Source organism: Dendropsophus ebraccatus, chromosome 1 (assembly GCF_027789765.1).
Source record: "Dendropsophus ebraccatus isolate aDenEbr1 chromosome 1, aDenEbr1.pat, whole genome shotgun sequence".
In the NCBI taxonomy this organism is placed as follows: Eukaryota; Metazoa; Chordata; class Amphibia; order Anura; family Hylidae; genus Dendropsophus; species Dendropsophus ebraccatus.
In genome coordinates this window covers 182,937,535-182,959,606 of record NC_091454.1, presented here as the reverse complement: position 1 = coordinate 182,959,606, position 22,072 = coordinate 182,937,535, and the positions used below count along the sequence as shown (strand labels likewise).

At 44.8% G+C, this 22,072-nt stretch overlaps 1 protein-coding gene across 2 annotated transcripts in view; it reads left to right on the top strand.

Annotated features, from left to right (window-relative positions):
* Positions 1-277: 277 nt before the first annotated feature.
* The window catches only part of DENND4A (DENN domain containing 4A), a 93,409-nt gene continuing 71,614 nt past the window's right edge, over positions 278-22,072 (top strand). The window contains exon 1 of one of the 2 annotated variants that reach the window (XM_069985798.1): positions 278-369. In XM_069985798.1, the coding sequence (XP_069841899.1) occupies positions 362-369 (8 nt within the window). In that variant the 5' untranslated portion in view covers positions 278-361. Of the gene's footprint in view, positions 370-13,354; positions 13,444-22,072 lie in introns of those variants that run through there. The other variant, XM_069985807.1, reaches the window with a different exon arrangement.

Genomic DNA, 22,072 nt, shown 5'->3' with positions numbered 1-22,072 from the left:
CTGTGAAATTCTTCAGCTGTTTGTACCTCTGCCTCTTTCCTCCCAGCAGCCGGCTAAGAGTTTTAGCAGCTGTTCCCTTTTGTTTTCCAAGAAGAACATTCCTGAGACCTGGACAGGAACCAGCCCAGCATGGACCTGGAGGACTTGCCAAGAACATGAACAGAAAGTGGCATGTCACTCGGTGCACTTGAAGACTTCCTCCACCTCCCAACTATAATCTCAGCATGTTACAAAGACCTGGTGCGTGTACAGCAAACCGCAGGGTTTCCCCATCACATAGCTGGGCTGTCGGAGAGCTGTGACAGACGTTTCATTCAGAGCTGTGTCACCAAGGGAGCCGGGCACATAGACAATCCTTCCAATGAACAGGTAACGTGAACCTTACAAGTTAACTTTTACAAACTTTATTCTTAGAAACTTTTTATTATATTTAAACTTTAAATGTAAAATTCTTCCAAACCAATTTTTACTTGTACTTCGTATATACTTTTGCCTCTTTTTTTATTTTATTTTTTTTACCTGCGAAGTATATTGTAAGTTAGTATATTGTGAGTTAAAGGATGACCTGCATTTGTTCATCTAACTTTACAACAATATATTGTGTATAAGAAAGCTATTTTTCCTGTTTGCAGTCTGTTGGAATGGAGACATAATCATCTGCATAAAACCTGTAAAAGCAAATTAATAGGAATTTTTACCCCTTACAGGGAATGTATCCCCTAGAGCCATACGCTGAAACTTGTTTGTAATAATCTGTACATTTATGTAATAATCATGTCAGTTTATTACATTATTATGGGGGAACCATTATACATGACCTTCTTTTAACAGCATAAGGATTTATGCCCCACAAACATAAGGATATTAGACTGAAGAGTGTCCTATTGACTTGTATAGAAGAGTGTTTTCTAGGCATGCTCTGTGACCTGTGCAGATGTGATACTATGGGGGTTGAGCTCTGATCAACAGCTATCTTATCTTTACATTGGTGTCACCTATAACTGTACTCCTGTCTGTGCTTTATATAGTAAATAATAAACATGTATACTTGCTTGCCCACGCTTCCTGATGTCCTCCTGCCTCTTCCCAGCCGACCAAAGCAGTCACTAAAGCTTCTACACCGGTCTCTGAAGTGACAGGCAACTCAGCAGATCACTGACTGAGATGGGACAGTGCCGCGGCCTGTAATTGGCTGAGCAGCCTGTCACTTTAGAAATGGGTGTAGAAGCTTCAGTGGCGGCTCCGGTCAGCTGGGAAGAGGCAGGTGGACACTTGGGAGCTTGGGCAGGTAAGTATACATGTTTATTATTTACTGTGTACTTTCATCAGCCAACCTCATTATTCGCAATGCATAGTCGTCTGACAAGGATTTTATAACATGCTGAAAGACAACGATCAGCTGATCATTTTTTTTTTTTTATTAAAGAGGGCGATATCTGCCGATTCTGCCTGATTGGGCACATAATTGCCCAATGTAATAGGGCCCAAGGCTGTTTGCCAAGATGTTTCCTATTTAATTTTAGATGTATTTGGAAAATAAAGAAGGGTCGGTCTAGCCATTTCATATCAGTGTCTAGCATTAGGACACTGGTCCACTGTGATCAAAGGATCAAACATCCTCTTATAATAAATATCCAATTCCAGCAGGTAGCCTTTCTCCCCTGCAGTGTAGTCACCCTGAAGGATAGTTTAATGAATTCATGCTGCTGCTTCTATGTCCTTTCACTACAATCCCTGTGAGTTGGCATATTTCAAAGGAGAATCTTGTTGCTTTGTTGGGACCTTTGTTTACTGTTAGCAATTCATCATCCAAATGATAAAAGGGGCACTGTATCTTACATTTACCTAATTTGGATATACAGGGGTGCCTTGGACTACGAGCATAATTCATTCTGGGACCAAATCCACTCTTAAACCATAGCAAATTTTCCCATAAGAAATCATTGAAATCATTATTTTGAATAACATGTAAAACAAATAAAACAAACATTTAGAAACAGCTGAATATGTGATATTATAAGTTACTGTACAGTATAGCAATTAGCATGTGGTGTATAATGTATAGTAACTGCATAAACCTGAAAAACAGCAGCAGTTTGTAGATACAGGATGGAGCTGCAGATCCCTATAATGCAGTAGCCTAGTACAACAGGCTAGAATAGAGAAGCAGGGCTGCTGTCCGAGGTCTGTGTGGTCACATGACAACAATGGGGAAGGGGGTGTGTTCAGCAAGGACCAATCAGGAATTGAGAATCACAGAGCTGTGCAGGAGGACATTGACAGAAATTTTCCTATACAGCAGTATGAATGGCTGAGTGTAAGTGCAAGCAGATTATAGCAGCAGTGTGTATAGCTGAGTGTAAGTGCAGGCACATTATAGCAGCAGTGTGTATAGCTGAGTGTGAGTGCAGGCACATTATAGCAGGTATGGAAAGGATGGGAAACACATGGGCTGACAGAGACTGCAAGAAGCAGGAAGAAATGAGCAAGACATATGTGGGCACATAGAGGGGTTACAGCTATGAAAAGATTACCTCCACAGTCCTGTTTGCTGATGCAAGCCCCAGCCTGAAGTGGATCTGATGATTTGGAAGGTTAGGGACAGTGGCGGAACTACCGCCGTAGCAGCCGTAGCGGCCGCTACGGGGCCCTGCCGTATCAGGGGCCCGTGGCGCGGGCCCCCGGATCTCACATAGCCTGTAGCACCCGGCGGCCGAGCAGGCCTCCCGGGTGCTACAGCTGTTTGGGGTCCAAGCAGTGGCCACGAAGGGGGGCCCGTGGGGCCCTCCCGATCAATCACTCTTGTGACCGCAAGCATTGTTTTGCTTGCGGTCACAAGAGTCCGGCTCCGTCTTCCCCCGGCAGCGCGAGCATCCCATAGCTCCCTGGGCGCCTTGGGCTCTGACTTCCGGTTCCGGCGAGCAGGGAGCTCTGGGATGCGCGCGCTGCCGGGGATAAGACGCGACACCCCCGGCAGCCGCGCAGCAGCCGGGGACAGACCAGGAGGAGTGAGGATCAACGTGGGAGCGCGTTGTCAGGTGAGTTAAGTTTTGTTTTTTATCAGCCTGCACGGGTGGGGGGAAAGAGGGGACATCTATGAGGGTGGGGGGAAGGAGGGGGGCATCTATGAGGGAGGGGGGAAGGAGGGGGGCATCTATGAGGGTGGGGGGAAGAGGGGCCATCTATAAGGGAGAGGGGGAAGGGGACCATCTATAAGGGAGGGGGAAGGGGCCATCTATAAGTGAGGGTGGGGGGAGAGGGGGCCATCTATAAGTGAGGGTGGGGGGAGAGGGGGCCATCCATAAGGGAGGCTGAGGAGAGAGGGGGCCATCTATAAGGGAGGGGGTAGAGGGGGCCATCTATAAGGAGGGGGGGGGAGAGGAGGCCATCTATATGGAGGGGGAGGGGAGGCCATCTGTAAGGGAGGGTGGGGGAGAGGGGGCCATCTATAAGGAGGGCAACATGGGGGGAGAGGGGCCATCTATTTGGGGGGGCAACATAGGGGGAGAGGGAATACACAGATGGGGGCATATATTATTAGGGGGTCACATAGAGCCAGGGCTACCCACTAAATGAGGGTGTAAAGGGGACAGTACAGATGTGCAGTGTGTATAGAGATAAGGATGTCTGTCTGGCAGATTCTGTGGATTCGTGGCTCGGAGAAGTTCTCATAACGGCCCAGGACGGATGGAGAAGATGAAAAGGAAAAAACTCCGATCAGAGAAGACGTCTCCTGTGAGTCACCTGATATAACTGCACTGTAATGTATATGGTGTATAGAACCTGTGTGGAGCTGGGGCCACCTCTATATGACTGGATGAGGTGATTTAGTATACTGGATTTGGTCAGTAACAATATGGTGGTGATGGTTGTGGTGTGGCAGTAATGTTTCCTTCCTATATACTGGTATTACTGGTAATATTGGTCTCAGTATACAGGATTTGGTCGGTAACAGTATGGCAGTAATATGTATGGTGATAATACTTTCTCTTCCAATATGCTGGTGTTATTGGTAATATCTGTCTTGGTGTGTATATATATATATATATATATACACACACACACACACCAATAGCATCACTTGGTCATGAAAGGAGGGGGGGGGGGCAAGTTGGCCTCTCGCACCAGGGCCCAGGAGACATTAGCTACGCCCCTGTCCCGGGGATTCCCAGGCAGCACAGGTGACAGGCTCGGAGTGGCTTGGCGTCCGCCAGGGGCCAGGGTAAGTACTTCTGGCGCAGGGACTTCAAGCACTAACAAGCGCTCCTGTGTACAGGCTAGGGGCGGACTCTGAGCTCACTGGTACCGGTGCTGCCGGGGATGCTGCCCCCCCCTTGCCACCGTATTGCTGTCCCGGCAGCACAGGTACCGGTGAGCTCAGCGTCCGCCCCCAGCCTGTACTTACGGCACAGGAGCACTTGTTAGAGATGCACCCTGCGCCGGAAGTACTTGCCCCGGCGGACACTGAGCCACTCTGAGACAGACACCTGTGCTGCCCAGGAATCCCCAGGACGCCCCCCGGGAGAAGAGGAGAAGACAGCCGACGGGGGAGTTAGGTGAGTTGTGTTTTTTTTTATTTTCTATCTGCTTTGCAAAGGGGGATAATACAGGGTGGTATATACAGGGGGCCATCTATGGGGGATATACAGGGGGGCCATCTATGGGGGATATACAGGTGGGACATCTATAGGGGATATACAGGGGGCCATCAATGGGGGATATACAGGGGGGCCATCTATGGGGGATATACAGGGGGGCCATCTATGGGGGATATACAGGGGGACCATCTATGGGGGATATACAGGGGGGCCATCTATGGGGGATATACAGGGGGGCCATCTATGGGGGATATACAGGGGGCCCATCTATGGGGGATATACAGGGGGCCCATCTATGGGGGATATACAGGGGGCCCATCTATGGGGGATAATACAGGGGGGCCATCTATGGGGGATATACAGGGGGCCCATCTATGGGGGATAATACAGGGGGGCCATCTATGGGGGATAATACAGGGGGGCCAATCTTTGGTGGATTATACAGGGAGGTATATATAGGGGGATAATACATTTATAAGTGGACCAAATGAGAGGGCATCTATAGGGGGACAACATGGGGGACCATCTATAAGGGGGATGGACAACACGGGGGGTAATTTATAAGGGGCCAACAAGGATGGCATCGGTAAGGGGGAATACACAGAGAGGCATATACTATAAGGGGATCACATAGTGTCAGGGCTATCCACTAAACAAGGGTGTAAAGGGGCCAATACAGATGTGCAGTGTGTATAGAGATGAGGATGGTGCCAGAGTGAGGAGCCTAATATGTCTGTCTGGCAGATTCTGTGGATTCGTGGCTCGGAGAAGTTCTAATGGCCCAGGAAGGATGAAGAAGAAAATGAAGGAAACAACTCCGATCAGAGAAGATGTCCCCTGTGAGTCACTTAATATAACTGTACTGTAATTTATATGGTGTACAGAACCTGTGTAGAGCTAAGTGTGTTGATGGCGTAGTGGTCGATTGAGGGGGTGGGGGCCCCAATCAAAAGTTTGCTATGGGGCCCAGCCATTTCTAGTTACGCCCCTGGTTAGGGAGAATCCCTGGGTCAGAGTACAGGGCTGACCCTGTGCAGACCATGCCCTTCCCCCACTCGCCCTCCCACCCAGTACAGGGAGCTCTTAAACCAAAGCAATGCTCTTAAACCAAGTTACAATTTTGACAAACTCTTGGCAAGCTCTTCTTGCAAAACGCTCTCAATCCTAGTTACTCTTAAACAAAGGTACCACTGTACAATACTTTTATTTTTTATTTAATTTCGAGTAAGACAAATAAACATGGGTGGACCTGAAAGTAAACCCTGGGTAGGAAAGATTGAAGAGGCAAATATAATACCATATACACCAACATAAAGTATACACTTACTGATAAAAAAATAATACATATCCTAAATAAAATGAAAAAAAAACTTTGAACTTCAGGGTGGTAAAGGAGTGGAGGTGACCTGAAAAAAGAGAGAAAAGGAGCCACAAGGTTGCAATTCTATTTACAAGATTAACTTACTATATGTATAAAAGACTCCGAGTAACCATAGCTGATAATTATTTAGAGATACATTTCAAATATTTCCATTGTTTATATTAGTTTATCTAATGATTGAGAAGTATAATAAATAGGATTGGTGGTCTGAATTATTTTCTTGTTTGATATCTGGAGATTAGTGGTACTTTCAAAAAAGAAATTTAGCTGTAAAGCCCCTATTACACGAGCAACATAGAGGAGCAAACGAGCGATGAATCACAATGAGAAAAAAAAAGAATAGGCACTCACCCGCTGGTGTATCTTCTTCTTTATTTCAAAAAGCAGTAATCATAAAAAACCACAGGGAGAGAGAGCACGGCACACAGGTCACAGCGCTCGTTTGCTCCTCGTTGCCGGCTCGCTGCCGCCGCTATTACGTGCGGTGGCAGCAAGCGGGTAAGTGCAGGGGAAGCTGCGGGGCAGATGGGGCTGCTCATGTGATCGCTAGATCGTCCAGGCAGAGGGGAAATTGAACACCCCTGGCTCATTCCATGTGTAATGTAGAAGAGGTCACACAGCTATATGCTACTTTTGGATTATAAAATGTAAATGACAGAATGAGCTGATTCTTTTATACAAAATATATTCTTGTATATGTAAATACAAACTATGTGAAGCGCTGACTATTCTGTGATATTTTTTCTTGATTCATCTAATGCTGTGCGTGCAATCTGATGGAGAAAACGGCAAACTTCCCACCATCATTAGGACAATTTACAAGACACATGTGCCCTATTACATTCCTTTTTACATAGGCACATAGTATATGTCAGCTCTTTATTGGCTCATATAATGCTGTAGACGCCAACTACTACTACAGCTAAGTGTGTGCACAAGTACAAGAAACCACAGCTTACACCGAATCAATGGACAAATACTGAACTGTAAAGATTTAATGTGACCATCATTTACAATATGATGCTGAGCGGGATTCCCACCGGTTCATGTTGTACAGCCACCCTTCTAAGTCTTAGTAAGATCTAGAGCTCCACATTTTTTGTTTGTTCGCTAAAGGGGTATTCCCATCTCTTAGTTGTGCCACACTTTTCATGTAACTTCCCTTAAGCTCCCACTTAAAGGGAAGCATCTAACATGCTGATACGTCCCTATAGCGAACGGGGTGCTAAGGATGAAGGTACGTTTCTTACCTTCATCCTCTGTGCCCTTTTTGTGTACTTTATAGTTTAATCGATATGCTAATGATGTGGTGCACCGCTCTGCCTTGCCCCTCCTAATGAATATTGGGGACGAGCTCTGCACTGTCCCTAGAGCACCAAACTGCCTCATTAGCATATGTATTGAACTAAAGCGCAGAGGATGAAGGTCAATGGACACAGCGGGGAAGTGGAATGATCTATGCACTAAGGGATAAAGTTCTGCCCCCAGGTCATCAAATGCCCTAATTGGCATTTTATTATAAAGTATGATTTAATAAAAATGGCGCAGCGTATAAAGATAGATTAATAATCTGTGTCCCGTGCCCTATAAGAACATAGCAGTGGGTTAAATTCTTCTAACCTGCTGTTAGTTTCCCTTTAAATTAACTTTTGACCCAACACACAGACATGTAAAGAGTGACGATTGGTCAGAGTCACTATAGGAGATGGGTTCCTTAAGTATAATGTAACCTGTGTACAAGGGCTTTTAGATTACTGGCAGTAGCTGACAACCTAATGTGTATTGGTAATGCTGGAGTTTAGCATGTCTGATCCTTTGGTTGATGGCAGATAGCTCTATTCAAGATCTATCTTCACTACCTAAAAAAGGCATCATGCTTGAGGACGTATATTTTTAGGGTAAAACAGCTGTCAGCTATATGTGCATTAAGGTGAAATTGAATTTCCCACATTGTCACATAGATGATCTATACCTGACTGCCACTCTGCCCAGGACACTGGGATACACTCCTTGGGTCATACACAGACATAATATTCAAAGATCAGCCCCCCGGTGCCTCGGTCCTTCTTTTGAACCAGCTCCCGTTTCCCACGCCAGTCTATTCCCTGGCACCGCCCCAAAGCACAGGAGGTGGCCCCCTGGCCCCAAATGTGACAAAACACCCTCCCCTCTGTGACGTGACTCCATTGATTCTAATGGAGCAGTGTCACAGAGGGGAGATCATGTGGGGCCAGTGCCCAGCAATAGACTGGTGCCGTGCCTATGAACTGGGGGCCGGTTAAAAAAAGTAGCACAGCATCGTCATCTCCACACCAGTGCCAATCCATTCATGTAAAAAACTTAAAGCGTTGAATCTGATGGTACATCCGCTTTAAATATTAGTGCCAGTATTATAGCTTATTGTCCTATTATTGGACGGCTTTATTACTGCAATGCAATTCAGTCTGATACCCTTATGGGAGGAAACATATAAATACATGCCATATGTTGATCTGCCATTTTTGGGTTTCTTCGGTTGTCTTAGTCCCTGATTTGGAAAGTTTTACATGACGACATTGGAGGACGAGTTGTGATCGGAGCCCATTGTCATTTTTAGCATGTCAGGCATTACCTAGCATTGAACTTTCTGTGTCACATAAATTACCATCTGGTAATTTCATAAATTAGCTCAATAGCAAATAATTTCACGGCAGTCTTTACAGTGGTAGCCTGAACCTGAACATTAGAAATGCCTCCTGGTGATTTCCAATTTCTTCTCCGCGTTTTCTGTATGTGAAGTATCATTTTCTGCGAGCAGCGTGGTAATTGTAGCAGCATGTTTCTGGAGATATATTACTTTCGTATACTAGTAATGCATTGGAGGCTGCACTGACTTTCTTTAATTATCTCATTGTAAAATGATTGTGCGTTATGACAATGGCGGCAATAAGCCATAAATCTGTAGCTATAACCCTGTCACCCTGTAGACTTACATGGAGCCCATTTAAATGAACAGGTGAACACATAGCACTGGGTTGTGATGAATCCAACAGGGCTGCCCTTTCCAGTGACCAACAGAAATGGATGCCAGGCCGGAGCCCCCCCTCAATGGCATCTGGTTTCCCTAATAGAATCCTGCAAAGCAAGTGCATGGGATGTAAGAATGTGTACAGCTCATCGGAGCCCTTCCTTATATGACTACACAGGAGGCACGCATCTCCTGGCCGCCGCTATATGACATGATGATGATGGCGGCGGTAATGTGGTGAGAGCAATGAGATCAGGAATGGGCATCGTATAGGCCACTATAATGGGCAGCATATGTGCTCCATGCCATAAAGAATTATTTATTTGGGTGATGTATACCTATATATACAGGGGCACTGTGTGGTATTATATGGGTGATATGTAACACTATATACAGGGGCACTGTGTGGTATTATATGGGTGATGTATAACTATATACAGGGGCACTGTGATATTATATGGGTGATATATAACACTATATACAGGGGCACTGTGGTATTATATGGGTGATATATAACACTATATACAGGGGCACTGTGTGGTATTATATGGGTGATGTATAACTATATACAGGGGCACTGTGATATTATATGGGTGATATATAACACTATATACAGGGGCACTGTGGTATTATATGGGTGATATATAACACTATATACAGGGGCACTGTGTGGTATTATATGGGTGATATATAACACTATATACAGGGGCACTGTGTGGTATTATATGGGTGATATATACCACTATATACAGGGGCACTGTGTGGTATTATATGGGTGATGTATAACTATATACAGGGGCACTGTGATATTATATTGGTGATTATAACACTATATACAGGGGCACTGTGGTATTATATGGGTGATATATAACACTATATACAGGGGCACTGTGATATTATATGGGTGATATGTAACACTATATACAGAGGCACTGTGTGGTATTATATGGGTGATATATACCACTATATACAGGGGCACTGTGTGGTATTATATGGGTGATATATAACACTATATACTGGGGCACTGTGTGGTATTATATGGGTGATATATAACACTATATACAGGGGCACTGTATGGTATTATATGGGTGATATATACCACTATATACAGGGGCACTGTGTGGTATTATATGGGTGATATATACCACTATATACAGGGGCACTGTGTGGTATTATATGGGTGATATATAACACTATATACAGGGGCACTATGTGGTATTATATGGGTGATATATAACACTATATACAGGGGCACTGTATGGTATTATATTGGTGATATATAACACTATATACAGAGGCACTGTGGTATTATATGGGTGATATATACCACTATATACAGGGGCACTGTGTGGTATTATATGGGTGATATATAACACTATATACAGGGGCACTATATGGTATTATATGGATGATATATAACACTATATACAGGGGCACTGTGTGGTATTATATGGGTGATATATAACACTATATACAGGGGCACTGTATGGTATTATATGGGTGATATATAACACTATATACAGGGGCACTGTGTGGTATTATATGGGTGATATATACCACTATATACAGGGGCACTGTATGGTATTATATGGGTGATATATAACAATATATACAGGGGCACTGTGGTATTATATGGGTGATATATAACACTATATACAGGGGCACTGTGTGGTATTATATGGGTGATGTATAACACTATATACAGGGGCACTGTATGGTATTATATGGGTGATATATACCACTATATACAGGGGCACTGTATGGTATTATATGGGTGATATATACCACTATATACAGGGGCACTGTGATATTATATGGGTGATATATACCACTATATACAGGGGCACTGTGTGGTATTATATGGGTGATATATACCACTATATACAGGGGCACTGTGGTATTATATGGGTGATATATAACACTATATACAGGGGCACTGTGTGGTATTATATGGGTGATGTATAACACTATATACAGGGGCACTGTATGGTATTATATGGGTGATATATAACACTATATACAGGGGCACTGTGTGGTATTATATGGGTGATATACACTCACCGGCCACTTTATTAGGTACACCTGTCCAACTGCACATTACCGCTTAATTTCTAATCAGCCAATCACATGGCGGCAACTCAGTGCATTTAGGCATGTACACATGGTCAAGACAATCTCCTGCAGATCAAACCGAACATCAGTATGGGGAAGAAAGGTGATTTGAGTGCCTTTGAACGTGGCATGGTTGTTGGTGCCAGAAGGGCTGGTCTGAGGATTTCAGAAACTGCTGATCTACTGGGATTTTCACACACAACCATCTCTAGGGTTTACAGAGAATGATCCGAAAAAGAAAAAACATCCAGTGAGCGGCAGTTCTGTGGGCGGAAATGCCTTGTTGATGCCAGAGGTCAGAGGAGAATGGGCAGACTGGTTCGAGCTGATAGAAAGGCAACAGTGACTCAAATAGCCAACCGTTACAACCAAGGTAGGCAGAAGAGCATCTCTGAACGCACAGTACGTCGAACTTTGAGGCAGATGGGCTACAGCAGCAGAAGACCACACCGGGTGCCACTCCTTTCAGCTAAGAACAGGAAACTGAGGCTACAATTTGCACAAGCTCATCGAAATTGGACAGTAGAAGATTGGAAAAACCTTGCCTGGTCTGATGTGTCTCGATTTCTGCTGCGACATTTGGATGGTAGGGTCAGAATTTTGGCGTCAACAACATGAAAGCATGGATCCATCCTGCCTTGTATCAACGGTTCAGGCTGGTGGTGGTGGTGTCATGGTGTGGGGAATATTTTCTTGGCACTCTTTGGGCCCCTTGGTACTAATTGAGCATCGTTGCAACGCCACAGCCTACCTGAGTATTGTTGCTGACCATGTCCATCCCTTTATGACCACAATGTACCCAACATCTGATGGCTACTTTCAGCAGGATAATGCGCCATGTCATAAAGCTAGAATCATCTCAGACTGGTTTCTTGAACATGACAATGAGTTCACTGTACTCCAATGGCCTCCACAGTCACCAGATCTCAATCCAATAGAGCATCTTTGGGATGTGGTGGAACGGGAGATTTGCATCATGGATGTACAGCCGACAAATCTGCAGCAACTGTGTGATGTCATCATGTCAATATGGACCAAAATCTCTGAGGAATGCTTCCAGCACCTTGTTGTATCTATGCCACCAAGAATTGAGGCAGTTCTGAAGGCAAAAGGGGGTCCAACCCGTTACTAGCATGGTGTACCTAATAAAGTGGCCGGTGAGTGTATACCACTATATACAGGGGCACTGTAGTATTATATGGGTGATATATAACACTATATACTGGGGCACTGTGTGGTATTATATGGGTGATATATACCACTATATACAGGGGCACTGTGTGGTATTATATGGGTGATATATACCACTATATACAGGGTCACTGTGTGGTATTATATGGGTGATATATACCACTATATACAGGGGCACTGTGTGGTATTATATGGGTGATATATAACACTATATACAGGGGCACTGTATGATATTATATGGGTGATATATACCACTATATACAGGGGCACTGTGATATTATATGGGTGATATATAACACTATATACAGGGGCACTGTATGGTATTATATGGGTGATATATAACACTATATACAGGGGCACTGTATGGTATTATATGGGTGATATATAACACTATATACAGGGGCACTGTGTGGTATTATATGGGTGATGTATAACACTATATACAGGGGCACTGTATGGTATTATATGGGTGATATATAACACTATATACAGGGGCACTGTGTGGTATTATATGGGTGATATATACCACTATATACAGGGGCACTGTGTGGTATTATATGGGTGATATATAACACTATATACAGGGGCACTATGTGGTATTATATGGGTGATATATAACACTATATACAGGGGCACTGTGTGGTATTATATGGGTGATATATAACACTATATACAGGGGCACTGTGTGGTATTATATGGGTGATATATACCACTATATACAGGGGCACTGTGTGGTATTATATGGGTGATATATAACACTATATACAGGGGCACTATGTGGTATTATATGGGTGATATATAACACTATATACAGGGGCACTGTATGGTATTATATGGGTGATATATAACACTATATACAGGGGCACTGTATGGTATTATATGGGTGATATATAACACTATATACAGGGGCACTGTGATATTATATGGAGGGCTCCACCTATAGGCATTGGGCACAGTGTGACCGAGCCGCTCTCAGCATCCCACACTGTACACACACACACAGTCCGGGGATGACGTCGTGCGGGAACTCTAAGCCACGTGTCTCCAACCCCACTGTCACGTGACGCGCATGCCCCGCCCACCACTGGTCCAAACACAAGATGGCGAGGGGAAGCGGCGGGAGACACTGATCACCGGGAGGAAACCCGGTAGAGGTGAGAGCACCCAGCATGCCGGGAGAAGGGGAGGGGCCATACCGCTGTCCGGTGTGTGCGGGGGGAGGGGTGGTTGTAATAATAGTCATATAAGAGGTGCGGGAGGAGGAGGCGGGTAGCGGGACGTGAGGCGCCTGTCACTGCTTGTGCTCACATCCCTGACAGGATCCCCCGTCCTCCTCCTCTGCTCTCTGTACAGTGCGGGATGTCACAGATGCCGGCGGTAACGCTCCTGGTGTGAACAGGGCTGTCGGTATGGGATGCGGTTACTATTAGCGCGGGGAGGCGCAGGTCACACTGTAAGCGGCTGAGGTGATGCTGAGGATACTGACATTGCGACACATGGGCGACAGCTCCAGTCACGTGACCTGCAGGTGTTATCGCTCTATGGCTGACAGCGCTCCTGCTGCTCCTGTAGGGGGGAGCTCAGTGTGAGTGTGAGTGTGAGTGCAGGACCAGTCTATGGCAGCTTCGTGTGGTGGGGGGTTCCCAGTAATTGGCTGGCTTGTGGTGCCCCGGCTCTCTGGGAATGCTGGGAGTTGTAGTTTTCTACAGTTGTAAGGAAATGCTGAGTGACTCTGGCCGCGCTCATGTTGGGTACAGCTGATACCGTAAGGCTGTCTGCCTACAAGCATGTGCTGAAACCACGTCCCTTCATGTTCCCCAGTGGCCGTGCAATCTTCCTGGAAGTTTCGTCAATCCCCCGGCCATTGGTGAACACAAGGGGATGTGGTTTCTAGAGCCCCGCGTCTACATCTAATTCCTGGGCCTTGTATTCAGACTGTGTGCAGGTGTGAGGAGGCGGTACAGCCAGGAGCACTGCACAGGAGCGGGAGCGCCTCGCTGACACTTAAAGGGGTATTCCCCCCCCCCCCCCAAGAGCTAAAAAAATAAAATGCTCCCAAACCTAGCTGCTCTTACTCACCAAGTCCCCCTGAGAATTTTTAGCAGTCTTCCATCTTTCTAGCTGCTTCCATTCTATAGTTATGAGTTTTTTTAAAAAAGCCGATCTATATCCAACATGGCAATGTAGCGCCGCCTCTGGTCTTTGGAGGGGGGCGCAGCTGCTGGTGGTGAGTATCGCCGCACCACCTGCCGGTGAGTGATGGGGATGTGCTTCTGCCGCTACTGCTTGTTGGGCTGCAGGCAGGTTTAGGGTCCTGCCGCTGGTGAGTCCGAAGGGGGGGGGGCTGCTGCAGGTGCTGGTGGTTGACGTGGGGAGTGTGTGGGGGGGTTGCCGCAGCTGCTGGTAAGTTACCTGGGGGCGGGGGTTGCCGCTGCTGGTGAGCTGGCGATTGAGCTGCAGGGAGGGCAACGTAGAGGAGCACAGTGTGGGTGCCACAGGTGAGCTCAGGGGCCGGTGGCACACAGGTGACCTGTGGGGAGGCAGCAGCTGCCAGTGTTCTCCCTCACTTTAATGGGCAGGGTTAGAAGCGCTAACCCGGCCCATTGAAGAGACAGAGGACACTTGATGCCGTCTCGGAGGATGGGGGCCAGGAGCAGGGAGTGGAGACGGGTTAGACTGGGATTTGATGATTCTATGCATTTGGTGGGGGTGAATGCATCTACATAACAGCAAAACTTTGCAGAATCCATAATGAATTTATATTGGAAAGAAGGAAAGCTACGGATGGCCAACATATTAATGCAAAAAATTTTTCTGGAGGAATACCCCTTTAAGAGAATAAAAGCTTTTTTCTACATCAGGGATGGGGAACCTTTAGCCCTCTAGCTGTTGCAAAACTACAATTCCCATCATGCCTGGACAGCTAAAGCTTTGGCTGTCCAGGCATGATGGGAATTGTAGTTTTGCAACAGCTGGAGGGCTGAAGGTTCCCCATCCCTGTTCTACAGTATAGAAGTACAGACAGACTTGGGAAAGGGATCCTGTGTGTCTTAGGGTCCTATTACACGGATCGATTTTTAACGACTAATGATTAACTATGGCAAACAAGATTGTTTATCGTTAACCTGAAATAGTTCACCATATTACACAGAACGGTGGTCGTTAAATACGATCATTACTATGAACGTTTGCTCCTTCTGATCCCAGCATAACAATGAACAATGTGCAATTACACCGAAAGATTAGTGAAAAAAACACGGAACTTGAGCGAACGAATGTGGAAATACAGCAAACGTTTAACGACAATTTTAGGTTCAGATCTAGATTTTTCGATCGTTGCCTGCAATTACACGGAACGATTATAGTTTAAATGCGAACGATATAACGATTTTTCGCCCGATGATCGTCCCGTGTAATAGGGCCCTTAGTCCTAACGAGAGATGAGTGATTTGTACTGTAAATTTGCTCATCTCCAGTCCTAACTCCTAACTAAGGGTCCTATTCCACTGGACGATTATCGTTCGCATAATCGTTAACAATAAACGATCACTATTGCGAAAGACCTGAAATCGTTTACCCATTTACATGGAAAGATAATCGTTACTTATGATCCTTCTTGCGGTCGTCTTGTCGTCGATATTGCGTTCGTCACTACTGCGAATGACCGAACGACGTCTTATTCAATGCGAACGAGCAACGATAAAAATAGGTCCAGGTCTTATTAAACGATCAACGATTTCTTGTTCGGTCGTTAATCGTTAACTGCTATTCAACCGAACGTTTATCGCTTAGATCCGAACGATTTAACGATAATCTAAACGATAATCGTCCCGTGTAATAGGGCACTAAGGCTGTTTCTAAATACAGGCGTTAAAACTAGCGATCACTAAATCTCAAGCGTGCTGGGGTCTGACTGAATCCAAGTGTGCAGTGTTTGATAACCGTTGGATGCAGCTCAATGTTTTCCAGGACTCCTCTTAAGGGTAGCTTCACACGTACCGACTCGGCTAGGTCCTGGCAGATCACTTTCACTACATACACACAGCGGTCTGAACGACCGCTGCGTGTATGTAATTCTGCCGGCCGCTTAACCCCTTCAGCTCCCGCCCCCACTCCGCTGTATACATTACCTCTCCTCGCTGCACGGGGTCCCGGCGCACTGCTCTCCCGCCCGGCCAATCGGTGTGTTGCCCTGGGGCCATGTTTTTGTAGCACTGGATAACCCCTTTAGGATTGCATCCAGCTTCTGCAGCCACCAGTATTCAAATGCGGCACGCTTGGGTTCTGATGGACCCCAGCACACTTGAGATTCTCTCATCTCCAGATTTATAAACAGAGCCTTATGGTGCGTTTACATGAAACGATTATCGTTCGAATTTTTCCAATAACGATCACATTTGAGCTATTATCGGCTCATGTAAACACAGTGAACGATCAAGCGACGAGTGAAAAATCGTTCATTGTGATCTTTCAAGGTGTTCTCAAATCGTCGTTGGTCATTTGTTAAAAATTCGCAGTTCGCTTCCTGTAAACAGTCTTTCAAAGAACGCGGAGTTTTGCCGCGCTTAGTTTCCTGCAGTATCTCTATGGAAGCGTGCGCTTCCGCCGATCTCTGCTCAAAGAATTGACATGTCTCTTCTTTGAGCGGAGAGTGAAGAAAGCGGAGGCGCACGCTTCCATAGAGATACTGCAGGACACTGAGTGCGGCAGAACTCCGCTGTTTTTGCTCAGTGTGAACGAGGCCTTATGTATGAACATTTACTAGAGGACATGCTGGAAGTTTTAGTACTGAAAAAGAGAATTATCAGCTCCAGCGCTAGTTTCTACAATGGCTTCAGCATAAGTGGACTGTCCCTTTTTATAGTCCCGACCCTATAACTTTTTTTTTTTTTTTTACTAAGGTTTCTGTAATGTTTATATAGTTAATGTCCTTATGGCGAAAATACCTACATGACATGTTTTTTTTAGCTCCCTTTAGTACTGAGACAGTTTGCGGGCTTTAACCCTTTGGGGGCCAAAATCCACTCTAAGACTGGTGCAGTCAGGCTGGCAGGGAGGCAGTGGATATTCCCCAGCCTCTAAACGCTGCCAGTAAGTATTATGTGCTAACAGAGCATGAATGATGAAAACCCATGAAATCTGACAGTGCTGCACAGCTAAGCGGACGCCGTGTCTGTTCATCCAGTCCTGTCAAAATATCTTTTGGTGAAATGTGGATGGGGGGTGGGGGGGGGGTAGCGGACAGACCCTCTGAGAACATGAGCTGATAGCCCTTACTGGCACATTGGCTGCTTTTCAGACTTTGGGCATATAGCATTAGGTTAAGATACATTATGTCAGGGCCAGACACTCCATCAATACAATACTAGGGAAATAAAGCTATGCTGTCGCCTATAGCAATGCTTTCATGCCTTCGTGTTCTCCCGCTGTGTGAAAAAATTGGGCTAGAGTTAGCCACGGGCAGCATCAGTGTGTCTCCTCATAAATGTCCTGATCTAGTTTGTTGGATGATGTGATTGTTGTTATTGAGTTATATTGAGCTGCAGATACTTCTATAGGTTTTAAAACGTATCAGAAAGGATCTGCTTTATTTCTATAGGATTCAGACTGAGTGCATAAGGCTTCCTTCACATCTGAATATAGTTCATTAGGAATTGGTTAGAATTTGCACACTATGACAAAAACCCCAGTGGACCCCATTAAAGGGGTTGTTCAGCGTAAATATTTTTCTTTCAATTCAACTGGTTTGAGAAAGTTATATAGATTTGTAATTTACTTCTATTTAAAAATCCTAAATCTTCCCATACTTATCAGCTGCTGTATTTCCTGCAGGACTGACACTGCTCTCTGCTGCCACCTCTGTCCGAGACAGGAACTGTCCAGAGAATCAGCAAATCCTCATAGAAAACCTCTCCTGTTCTGGACAGTTCCTGTCTCAGACAGAGATGTCAGCAGAGAGCACTGTGTCAGACAGAAAAAATATACCACTTTCTGCAGGACATAAATCAGCTGCTAAGTACGGGAAGATTTGAGACTTTTAAATAGAAGTAAGTTAAAAATCTATCTAACCTTCTGAAACCTATTGATTTGAAAGAAAAATATTTTTGCTGGATAACCCCTTTAAAGTTTCAGTGTCCACAATGTAGGCATATTGTTGTATAAAAGCGTGTTTGCTCCTAAATATTGGGGCTTTTTTCACATCTCTTCATGTAGACATAGACCTCTGATAACTTGTCCGAGGCCTAGGGCTTTTTATTGCAAAAGAAGTGTGCTGCACAGTAGTATAGTATACTTATTTTCCCATTGTAGCTAATGACCAGCGTATGCATTGTAAAACTCCTATACACGCAGCACGTGATTTACCATACGGAGCTGTCCATTACTTGCAGTTCTTGCTCTATGTACTGAGAAGCTAAAGCTTTTTCGTTCACTATGTGATTCCCTCCTGATGAAACTGAAGCTACGTAAACCATCCAGTTACTTCTGTGGCCCTGCAGTAGGACAGGGTGAATTAACCAAGAGAAAAATCTCTAATGCCAAATTCAATATATACAAACAAAAGGGGAAGCTTTAACAGGAAAAGTATGAATATTCTTTATCATTTAAAAAGACATAAAAAAACCACACATTCACACAGGCACCAACACTGGGGTCTGTGTGATGTCACATGAAAAGAATTTGTTACAGAACAGACACTTATGACCAAACAAATGGGATCCCAGGACACCCCCAAATGAATATATCCAGTATAGTGATGTTCCCCGGAAGAAGCTATTGTAGCGAAACGTGCGTCGGGTTGTGGACTCGGAACCCTCCATTGCTGGTGCCTTACTGTCAGCCCCCCCTATACCTTATGTATGTATTTTCCCCCCTCATGTTACTGCCTACTGGTTGTATTAACCATTTGAGCCCTGTTACATGGTTTGAGCACTTGCACTTTCACTATATATAACTTATTGACTTTTATTCCATGTGTAGGGAGAAACATTGTGCGATGACAACATCACTATACTAGATATATTCATTTGGGGGTGTCCTGGGATCCCATTTTTTGCATTTGTGTGGTCATAAGTGTCCTGTAACAAAGTCTATTCATGTGACATCACACAGACCCCAGCGTTGGTGCCTGTGTGTGTTTTTTTTTATTTTTTATTTTTTTTATATCTTTTTAAATAAAGAATATTCCTATTTTCCCTGTAAACGCTTCCCCTTTTGTTTGTATAGTAGGACAAGATGAGCAAGCTTCTTCCTCAGACGACCTATAGCCACATCATTATTGGTCAGTACTTGGCTGTGCTCTTCTTCTTGGCCACCCCAGACTGGCAGTTCTAAAACATCTTGTTGGGGAAAGAGCTGTCTACTATTGTAGGTGTACGTCCCTCTATAGGACACCCATAGCAGTTTTGATGCTTTGTTGATTAGCAGTGTGGTTCTTGTCTGTGCACCAGCCACCTCTATATGTTGGACCTTCCCAGCATCCGAAATCTTTCATTACAGGAAGGACTGTGCAAACTCTAGAGAACCCAATCTTTTCTAAAGTCTGCCTCTTGTCTCACCACAATTACTTGACTGTGACGCTTTCCTTTTGGATTACTGTTCTAATGTCTGAAATAGGAAGGCTGCCAAGTGTGTTACTGGAAAAATACAGTGTATGAATACCTGGTTTCCTTACTCAGCTCAATGATGAACGGTAGAAATAAGGACATGAAAACCAGACATAGAGTAGTGAAAGGGGCTTTGCAAGACTATAAGGACCCTCCAATTCTATACAGAAGTATTTAAGGGTTTTTCTATGTATACAATTAGTGGCTTGCTTCAGTCAATGTCTTAAAGTGTCCCTGTCATTATAACTTGCAATTTACATTCATCATTCATCATTTTTTTTTTTTTTAGTTATCATGGAAAACATGGCACTTCCTGTGTTTAGTCTCTGAAAAAAATAAACTAAACACAGGAAGTCCTGATCATTTGAGCGCTCACAGAGAAGGCAGTCATGTGATTGACGGACACATGAGCTGTGTCCCTCTGTACTGGCCGGAACTTTATGGGGGACATGTATGAAAAGGTGTTAATGCCTTTTTTAGGCGCAGATGGGGCAAATCGGCGTAAGAATATTCGCAAACGGTATTTTTGCAAATTTTTTTTCCGCATTTGCGCCACCTTCGCCTGTGGGGTGGAGAGGGGGCATTACGGGGGTGCAGCTGCACGCAGAGAGGGCGCGGCCTCTGCATGCTCCGCATTTTCAATTTTTTCCCTTGAAAAAAAATGATACTGAAACCTACGCCAGCTCTGAGCTGGCGTAGGTTTCAAAATTTTCGCTTGGACTGGCTCTGAGCTGCGGGGACATTTGTAAGCCCACCGTAAAAAATGCCGGACTTCATAAATGTACCCCTATGTGTTTAGTCTTTCCCCCCCCCCCCCCCCCCCCCCCCATTCAGCTCAAGACTAAAAATCTGCCTTTATGAGACTGGACCTGAATTTCAGAGAAGTATAGCTTTGTTTTACAGCATAACAAAAAAAAAAAAAAAAAAAAAAAAAGAGTCATGCTCATGTCTGCTCAGGGCCGTTTTACCAGCTGCTGCTGCCCTAGGCACTAAACCTGCAGATGCCCCATCTTGTCTCACCAAAACATGGATACAGCCAATGACGATATCCATGTTTTCCACATAGCCTTAGGGCTTTATCGAAGTTCAGCAGCCACCGCTAATCAGATGCCGAACGCTCGGGTTCGGATGGACTCGAGCATCTTCGAGGTTCGCTCATCTCTACTTATCATGGATCCTGTATGAGAAAACACAATCGCCACGGTTCTGATATTGTATCATTCATCAGTAGTCAAAAGGCCGTTGTGCTGGATCTACCTATGGTGACAGGTTGTAAGAAAAGCAGAGGTCTCCACTGAGGAAGGAAGGAAGCCACTTGTCCTCACACCTGAGGGGCTTCTGGCCCTGAGAGTTTAGGAATGGGACAGGGCCCTTCTTTAGAAGAGCACTTGCAGTAGAGGTGGACGGTGGTTTCACTTTTTTTGCACTTGGGTGACAGAAAGGAAAGAAAAAGCACACATTTGGCCCCAGCTGTGCTATATCTGACCCATCCGCGAATCTGCATTCATTTAGTTTCCAGAACAGTCCTGTGTTCCCTGTGAGCCCTCTGTGTGACTAACCATTTGCAGTAATGAAATATTAAGAAAGAAGAGAAAAGCTAAATCTTCAGAAGCGCCTTCTCCCTGCCCATATGTTCCTGGTACTTTTACTGTTGTCTTTTGTGTTTGTTTGTTTTTTTTGTTTGTTTGTTTTTTTTTTTATTTGTTTTTTTTTCATAACTGAAAGAGTGTGAAAAAGATTCTTATTTTTGGACCTTTTTTGGTTCCATGCAGCAGAGCAGGTATATACATGCTGTCCTTCTAGCACTGATGGGGCCTGGTTACATAAAGTCATTTAGCATCAAGTATTGTGGTGAAAAGCATTGAGTCTCGCCAGTAATTACGTCTCAGCTTCTTGCCAAGTGGCCTTGTATTGTTTCAGTGTGCTATGTAGAAAGACTGAACTTTCTAAATGTCAGATGTTAAGTGTCAAACAAACTTCCCACCAGCAGCAATTTTGCTCTGTTCTAAGCAATGGTAATAGAGCTGAGCCGCGGGACTCCAATATGCTTTCTAGCTCTCATTAAAGGTTAACAGTCTCATGAGTAAATCAGGACATATCCCTCATTTATATACCGCGGTCATATGGTAAGGATTTAAGATTACCAACCGCGAACGTTGGGAGCCTCTACAGATCTGTA